Genomic DNA, 9,746 nt, shown 5'->3' on the forward strand with positions numbered 1-9,746 from the left:
TAAAACAAAGATTCTACTTGGAATTAATGATTTTCATGTAATTATCTTGTTTGATTTGCTTAGTTCTTAACCAATTCATTGTTAGAAGCTCTGTACTTTTCTAATTTAGTTTTCAAGAAATCAAAATGAAATAATTAAGTATGTATTTGGTTTTGTTTGGTTTGATTTAGCTACCTAAGCATGGTGAACATTCCATGCCGCCTCCAATTGCTGTCGCAAAAAAATACTCAACATTTGTTGGTTCGCGTTCGGTGTAGGCGAACTCTTGATTGGCGCCACAACATTCACTTTTGCTAATATTTAACGAAAATATTTCGTTGCATTTACCATTGTCTAGCACCGTCTGCCAGCAGGCTCCAGCTGAAAATAGTGTTTGTTCAATTTTAATTTTGGTTTCATAAATATACATAAATTATACATATAAAAATATTCATAGTAACACACACACACAAATAAATACATATATGTATATAAAAATACTTAAATACCCAGCAGTTCTAGGAGACTGTTCCGAACTAGTGATTTTTCCTATCATTTAGGCTGACAACTAGTTACATAACTAGCTACGTGACTAGTTATTTTAAAACGTGTATGTCATAAGCAGGGTGTCAATTGACACTTTTTGATTGCAATGATACTGTCTGATACCTGATTCAAAGTAGTCAACGCATTACAGCGAATCACATAATCAGTTACCTTCTAGCTACCTAATTGGTTACCTGATCAGCTACATAACTAGTTATTTTAACATGTACGGGTGATAATTGATCTTAAATAGTCAGTTAAAAAGACTTCTCATAACAGTCCAACAAACTTTCCTCCGACAACTCTCCAATAGATTACTTCTGGTGGGTAAAGTAACTACTTTTTAAAATACAGTACAAAATAAACGTTTAAAGTAGAGTTTCCAAAAAACCGAAGAATTTCAAAACCGAGGTTTTGGTTTTAAAAAATTGTAAACCGATCGGTTTCGGTCGGTACTTTTTTAATATGTTAAATTAGTTAACTTATATACATTAAAGTTGGCTAATATGCTTCTCAGTAAAGAAATAATCAAGAATAGGGGGCTCAATGGTATTATGATACCATAAAAGGTGAACTAAATCAAACTAAGGAGTACTTTTTCGTTCTTCAAAATGGTAATTTTTGAATTTTCAATAATATTGAACCTAGGGTTGCCAGCCGGGCTGGACTTGGCTGGATTTTCCAGCTTTTTTGATACCTGTCCAGTTTCAAGCTAAAATTGAATTTGTCCAGCTAAATTGAATTTTTCGACAATAATATCCATAAATGAATATTTACTTACTACTACTATATAGTACACAGTAATAACTTATGCAAAAACGTGTATGTATTTTTTGAAGAAAGGAACAAAATAAATACCATAAAGTTTTCTGGGAATACGTGTCATATGGAATTTCTGATAATGATGCCAATGAAGAAGAATGTAAACGTGAAGGATTATTAGAAGCACTCTTTTTATATTTTATGCAAAACATAATGCATTGATAATGACTCTTGTACATTTTTAGAGTTACACGATATAATGACCGCATTTATGAATAGCCTCAAATGTAGAATACATAACAAATTTTTTGGGATTTTGAAAAAAAAATTTCGCTTAATGAACATAAAACTTTTAAGACGGAATTAAAAGACTTTTAAAAAACAGCAGTTAGCTATTTAGAAAATCGTTACAACTTGACTCCTTTTTTTAAAAAAAATGCATTTTTAAATTTATAAAATGTCCTCTTTTCTTGGGAAGATTTACAAAAAGATTGTAATATCTGAAGAAATAGATAACGATAAACCATGTATCTATTACTGCTCCTTCGTGAATCTTATAAACAAATATCAAGAGATTTGTCAAATGATGTGGATCTATTTTGTTTATCAAAGGTGAAAGGAATAAATTCGAGAATTTTAGAAAAGTTGTATATTTCGCATTTTCAATACCAGAAGCAAAGCTTTATGTGAAAGAGTTTTTCCTATTTTAAACAACCTCTATACTAATGAAATAAGCCGAATGTCATTGGACCAGGAATCTTGTACAGATTTTCAAAATTGTTTACAGATCTCTAAAGGTTTGGAATTGGAATCAGTAAGCTCATAAACGAAATAAAGTGTTGTTAGTATTTAATTTATTACTTTTAATTCTTTACATACATACGTATGTATGTAAATATATATGTATATTAGGGTGGGTCGATTTAGCAATCGATATTGTGCAATCGATTTTTCGATAGTTTTTGGCATTAGGAAAAAGCGAACAAGTGGGGGTTTTTGGCATGAGGAAAAAAAATTCCACTACGACATATCAAAAAAATTATTTTTGAGACGCCCAATTTTCATCTTTTATTTTTAAAGGTTTTTTTTTAAAAAAATTGAGTTATTTTGAAACAACAGTTTTAAGGTAGGTCGTAGTACTTTAGTACCTCTAACTCACACATTTTTAGACCGATTTAAACATTTACGGAAAGCCAAAGAATTAACCTTTCATGAAATGTATGTATACAATTAATTTTAAAGCGTAATCAGTTTTTTTCTAAACCCATTAAAAAATTATACTGGTCGTTATGTTGATGAACATCACTGAAAACGGTTTTTTGGAATAACTTCTAAATTTTAGGGTTTTTCTGAAATTTTTTTACACAATTTGTATGTTCTCAACAAAACCCACGATAGGTCGTTTTCCAAGTTCTTTTCACTGTAGCACCGTGTAATAAATATATATTTTGATTACAATGGATAAAAATATATTTACAAAAAATTATTTACACAAAACCAAAATTAACATTTTCTCAGTAATTTTTTAATGTCCAGTTTTTTTTGATTTGTCCCGCTTTTTGCGAATCTGAATCTGGCATCGCTAATTGAACCTATAATCAGGAAATTAGTTTGATTTCCAACTTGACGGGGGTTCAATTGAGGAATTGGTACTTTATCTTCTAATTGTACGTTTTATTATATTAAATTATTTTACTTATGTACATAATAGTTGGCAATAGTACTATTTCTTTATTGTAATAGTACTTTTGGAATATTTTATAATAATAAACGCAAAAGGTGACTTTAGTGGTATATTTCTTTTGCATTTTCAATAATAATAGGACAAGAAATATGAAATTAGGCATTCGTGATACTGAGTGGGAATACAAAATGTGGGTCTTTATGTTATTTTTTATACTAATAATACGTTTTGAATGAGCTTGAATCCACATTACAATGAACCAATAAACTTGAATCTAGAGACATGTTATCCTGAATTATTATTAATTCACAAATGAGACTTAATAGTACTATTTCATTCTTCTAATTGGGGTGGCGAAGCGCACCGGGTCAATCAGTACTCCACACTTTTATTGGACATTTGAAAATAAATTAGTCTTTGTTAAAAACACTTTGTATTCTTTATTTTTAAATTAAATTCATTTGAATTTTAATTGTCAGAATGAATGAATCTTCGGATGAAAAAATTTGTTTTTCATTTCTAAATTTTTCTACTGAAAATAGATTAAAATAAAAAACCGAAAAATAATTGTCGGTTTCGGTTTTAGGCCTTGAAAAACCGCGGTTTCGGTTTCGATTAAAACCGAACACGAAACTCTAGTTTAAAGTGATTACACTCTAGGTTACTTCACACTAGATTACAAAGGATGTATAAAGTAAACAATTGTCAGCCAATTGATCAGATATTAGTGGCAATTGCTGTCTGTAAGGGATACATTGAATACTTGCTTAACTGCTGGGTACATACATAATTATAAGGTAACTTTTTTGCAAAAGTTGCATATATCAAAATGTACATGTCATTGCCGTGTGTCACAGAAAAATGTTTGCAATTGTTAAAAAGTTTCCGCAACAAATATTCGGTGTGCGGACTAGGAATTTGAATATTCCATATAATATTCTGCCTTAGGTGGACATCAGAAGGTTTTATACTTTTACAAATGCAACATGATAGTTTGGTAGTCGGCTCAAATTTTTCGAATATGGTTAGGTAACATACAAATGTCCTCCCGAAATAGAACGTCTTTGCCATAAATCTAATTTATATAGGTATCCATACTAATTTCTTCACCATAAGTTTGATTTAAAAGAAAATCACATTTAAATTTTTTTTCGGATTAATCCGATTAATTGGCCATAATTACCACACAAGGCCTACTTCCGAGAATCACTTTAACGAGCAGAAATTGCTTAACAATTTTGGTATCGACATAAAATTCAACACAAATAAGTTTCTTATTGAAATAACTAATCACTCTACCTAATTTCATGACCTTCGTTCCATAATTGGTCTTAGATAACATATAAGTTCCATTTTCGAAAATCACTTCAACGAGCTTAAATCTCTTAAAACTTTTGGTATCCATATACAATTGGAAAAATTTCATCTAGAAATAAATCACGCTACATAATTCCTAACTTTTAACAGCTCTTGCAAGTGCAGGCGTATCAGGCACCGTAATATTACTTCGTGTTTCCACCAAAGCCTGCAACCAAATAGTTTTTTCTCTTCATTGGCACTATTTTGGATGTTATTTAAATTTTATTATTTTTGTTTGGAAAATAGAAAACAATATTATTTTTGCTGATATGTATTTGGTAAAACATTCCAAGCTAAATGAAGGTAATACTTTTATAGCCTTTTTCACAGCAATGCTCCTTCCTTAAATTTTTGCTAATAGGGGGGTCACACAGCATGTATTGCATGTGTTTTGTGACATGTATTGGGACATTATATACATACATAAGTATACATACCGTGTGATCCATATGAAACTTTGTGTATGTAAAATACATGTGTATGCCTTATGACATTTTTGGCAATTAGAGCATGTTTTATTTTATTGTGTATAACATGTGTATTTTGAAATACAACACTGAGTGAGTTCAACATAAAAAAACACAAAACAAAACAGAGTATAGAAAAATTATAACAAAATAAGTTTTATTGTCATTTTAAAATGCTTTAAATAGATACATATATGTATATGTAGTTAAAAACAAACATATAAACTAATAGATGTTATGTCACATGCAATTACATATGTATGTACGTGTGAACGTTGAAATTATGAATTGTATGTATAACTTGAATTTTGACATATGTACACATGGAATTCCATATGTATCGAATACATGTATGTATACAATTCACAGATGAAAGAACTAATTCTTCAACGGTTGCTCTCTAAAGCTTCTGTACAACTAGTACCGAGGGTGAAAATTTAAAAAAAAAAATCATTGATTACAGAACTGACTCAAGAATGTTTTTAAGTAACGTGTGGTAGCTCCATAAAACTTCTCTGGAGCTAGTTCTAAAGGTGACAATCTCTATCTCTATATAAATAAAAATCAAATGTCGTTCATTGGTAATTGTATCAATTGAGAACAGCTGGACCGATTTTGACCAACTTAGGTTTTAAAGGAAAGAAAAATTTACCATGCCCACTTTTACGCCCCTTTTTTCCATTTATCTAAATTCGGAAAATGGCTGCACCGATATGGCTATTTTTTCCTTTAATGTTCGTAGTAATCCAATTTAAGTTTTTACTGAATGAAAAATTGACCACGCCCACTTTTAAGCCCATTTTTTCGCTTTATCTAAAATCGGAAAACGGCTGCGCCATTTTTTTTTGTAATGTTCGTAATAGTCCATAAAATATTTTTATAGAAAGAAAATGTGTCCACGCCCACTTATTAAATACATCTGCAAATATGTGACCAAAGACAGTGACATGTCTGTGATTAGAGTTAGTGCGGAAAATTCGAACGATGAAGTCACTCAATTTCAAATGGGCCTCTATGTTAGCGCATTTTTTCAATTGTCATTCATGAAAGATATCCAACTGTTGTTCATTTAGCCGTACATCTGGAAAATTGTCAAAGAGTGTATTTTACGGTGGAGAATATATTACAAGGAGTTGATCGAACGCCATCTACAACTTTGACCAGATTTTTGAAAAACTACTAAGATACTTGGAAATCCAGTTTCAGGTTTCCCCCATTTCATGGTCCTACATCATTCCAAGATTAGCGAACTATAATTGGTGAATTATTTGACACGTATAGAGGAGTATGTCAACGCTTACGATTGTTAGAGAATGACACTCATTGGGAACACACCCTCAAATATGATCGAAGAATTATATTGCACTTGCTTCATAAGAAATTAAAGCTATGTACCATAGAGAATGGAAATAGAGCGCAAACTCTCCTGTCAAAGACCTAACTCAGTTGTCAGAAACCTAAGTGATGAGAATGTATTAGCAGAAAAAACTATGTGAAAACAAAAACAAACCTCGTATGTGTGATTATTTATAGTAATTTTTTTGTTTGAGTTTTTTTCCAGTTTCCGCTCTATGTTTCTCTATGCTATGTACTAGGGTATTCATTCGACTAATGATCGTTCGATTAATCGAATAATTTCTTACGAACAATTTAAAAATAGTCATTTTCGAATAACGAATAATTCGAACAATTTTATGTAGAGTAATCGAATAAAACGAATAAATGTTCATATATATTTAAATTTATTAAATTGCTTAAAATTTTCCATAATTTAAAATTTAAATAAGTAATAATGACTCACAAAAATAACTATAGACAAAGACACTTTCGATCACTGTAGATGAGTGTTCCGGTAGCCCCTTCTATAAATATATAAATATTACTGCAAGAAGTTACAATTCTAAAAACAAATCTTTCAAAAATTTGTATCTTAGGACTTGAACCAATGAAAATAAAAGGTACGGAATAAAATATTTGTTATTTAGCTGGCGAAATATTAGAAGAATCGCCAATTAATAATCAAAATATTAACTTAGATTAAAGTGGAGTTGAATGTGACGGAGAATGTGATTTTAGGATGACATTTATAATGATTACATTGAAATAGATGAAGGCCATTATCTTAAAATATATGTATATAAGTGATGTTATTAACCGCGTACGTAAGTGTTGCAAAATATTTAATAAATCTACTGATAAACACAAAATATTGCAAACTAACGTTTTGTTGCAATAAAAGCATGGAGTTCGTCTTATACATGATTTTGAAAATCGTAGAACATCTTTGTTTAACATGGTAATAAACTTTTTGCGTATTTGCAAATACGTCAATCATGCACTGACTGACTTCAAATTGGCCACGTTCACTGACAATGATATCAAACTTTGGACAGATTCCCTTTATTTTATAATTCTCCAAGACCAATTTATTAAGCAAAGATTCGGCAACTTTGATAGAGCTCGATAATACAATTTGTTATAAATAATTTAGAAATACTGAATAATTAATTTACTAAAGAATTAGTTACTCAATTTAAAACCCGAATTAATAAACGACATAAAAAAGTTCTTAATACGTTCAGCTCAAATTTTTTAAAGCATATCTCCAAAACGGAAACTAGAGGGTTTGCTAGTAGTCAATTGTTTTGTAGATTGTTCGGGAATTAATCTGTTCAGAATATTTCTGTTGAAAAATTAATGATGGATTTTGTTTTCGAATGTTTTTTAACATTATCAATAATAAATATAACATTATAATAATAAAAATAACTTGAATTGATAACTTTAAAAATTAACAATAAAATATTAAAAAACCGACATCAATACTTCATTCTTTACTTTTTTAAAAAATTTAAATTATTCGAATAATTCAATTAATTTTAAACGTGTGATCGAATTATTCGAACAAGTTAAAATCTCTTATTCGAATTATTCGTTTTATTCAAACAAGAGAAATATCGAATAATTCGAATACCCTACTATGTACGTTGTTGGAAGGAGGTCGAAATGATCATTCTGTACACAAGTTGCTTTGGGACTCAATTCTGACAATTGCACGTGAATGTAGCCCCAAAAATAAGAACTTCTGCATCATTAGTTTTGTCAAGTTGGCTGCCGTAGCAATTTAATGGCCATACGAATTTCCTTCGCTCAAGATGGACACATACAAAATTCATGATAAATAACTTTCATATAGACACAAATCACACGACCTAATTTCATGGTGATCGGTCCATAATTGGATATGTAATCCAGTTATTGAGCAAAAAAGGTGAAAAATTTAAAAAAAAAATTTTAAGAATGGTAATTTTTGCGATCTTTAAGGCACTGGATGCGCGTTTTTCGGGTAGGTATGTTCTGTTTTTTTTTTCTCCTATTCAATATCTACAACTTTGCTTCAGCCACAAAAGAGATATTCCGTACGGTATACCGAGATATAACCTTGTTAAAATATAGAAAAAGTGATAAAAATCCACCTTGAGCAACAAAAAATTCGTATGGCCATTAAATTACTACTGCAGCCAACTCGACAAAACTAATGATGCAGAACTTCTTATTTTTGGGGCTACTTCACGTGCAATTATCATAATTGAGTCCCAAAATCATGTGTTGTACTGTGTATGTAAACATTAAATAAATCAATTCATTAAAATGTTTATTGGGATACTTGCAGCATCAAAGTAAACATTAATCAAAAAAGAGACAAATTAATAGCAGAAGTAAAATCATTCTTTGATCTGACTGTGTCTGTAAGCATTTGAGAGTGATCGTGATTTATATCAGCATTCATTGGTCTATTAGACACATTCTGATGCAAATACATCCATAAATAACTAGAGATGTATTTAGTAAATTAAATAATAACATTAATAATACTATTTAAATAATAATAATGGCATATATGAACGTACATATGAATATTTTGAAAATGTATTGTATTTGTATGTATGTATGTGCTAATGATGGCGAAAAAAAAATCAGTTTTCTTTTATATATGACTGTTTCTCACCTGTCGTACTGCGTATACCGATGGTGAAGGCGATAAATAACGTCAAAAGCAAACAAGACAAAGTGTAGCTGTGATTCCAGGTTGCATTGACATATTGATCGACCGATTCATAGATACTCGTCCCCGTTCCTCTACCGGTTGCATTAGGTGTGGTGTCGCTACTGTTGTTGCATTTATTGATATTTAGCACTCTACTAGTCGCGTGTTGGTGATGATGTAGCGTGTGTTTGGGTTTGTGGTGATACTGATGTTGGTGGATCGATAGATTGTCGCGGACATAATGACGTAATATGGCTGACCATTGGCAGGTTTCATAATTTCCTATCGATGGTGATGATAGCAACGCAGTGAACGTCATAGTTGCCGTTGTTTTCGTCGTCGTCGTTGTCAATGAAAATGACGTTGGTGAGTGTGAGTGTGATGATGATGATGACGACGAGTTTGTCGCTTTAATCTGGTGATGATTTCGTCTTTGGCACTTTATTGGTGTTGATGTGATTGTTGACACTTTGTCATAATTGTGTTGTTGATGGCTTATTTCATCGTCTATATTGCTGATGTCAACATTGATGTCGGTGTCTTTATTAGCATCTTTATAGGCACGATGGTTTTCGCTGATACTACCATCTTCACATTCATCCTCTCCATTCACATTTACGTTCGCTGGTGATTTCTTGGCTATCTTAAACGCTTTCATCTTTGCAACGAGTTGTGTTACCAACCTGCTATTGTCGCTTTTACTTTTGCTGCAACAGCTGGTGTTGTTGTTGTTATTGTTGCAGTTATTGTTTGTTGGTGTTGCTTGTTGCATAATTAAAATAAATATTCTTAGAAATTTGTCAAGTTTTATGTTTTCATAAAAGGGAATAATTCTCTTTGTAATTTGTTTATCATTCGTCATCGTTTCTTCGTTTGCCGGAAGTTTATGTTTTTGATTTTG

General features: G+C 30.9%; 1 protein-coding gene across 1 annotated transcript in view; it reads right to left on the bottom strand.

Annotated features, from left to right (window-relative positions):
• LOC135962216 (GATA zinc finger domain-containing protein 14) overlaps positions 1–9,534 on the bottom strand; it is a 69,115-nt gene extending 59,581 nt beyond the window's left edge. The window contains exons 1-2 of the mRNA XM_065514022.1: positions 8,807–9,534; positions 175–360 (exon numbers count right to left, since the gene is read on the bottom strand). Coding sequence (XP_065370094.1) covers positions 175–360; positions 8,807–9,503 — 883 coding nt within the window. The 5' untranslated portion in view covers positions 9,504–9,534. The remainder of the gene's footprint in view (positions 1–174; positions 361–8,806) is intronic.
• Positions 9,535–9,746: the final 212 nt, after the last annotated feature.

Source organism: Calliphora vicina, chromosome 5 (assembly GCF_958450345.1).
Source record: "Calliphora vicina chromosome 5, idCalVici1.1, whole genome shotgun sequence".
Lineage (NCBI taxonomy): Eukaryota > Metazoa > Arthropoda > Insecta > Diptera > Calliphoridae > Calliphora > Calliphora vicina.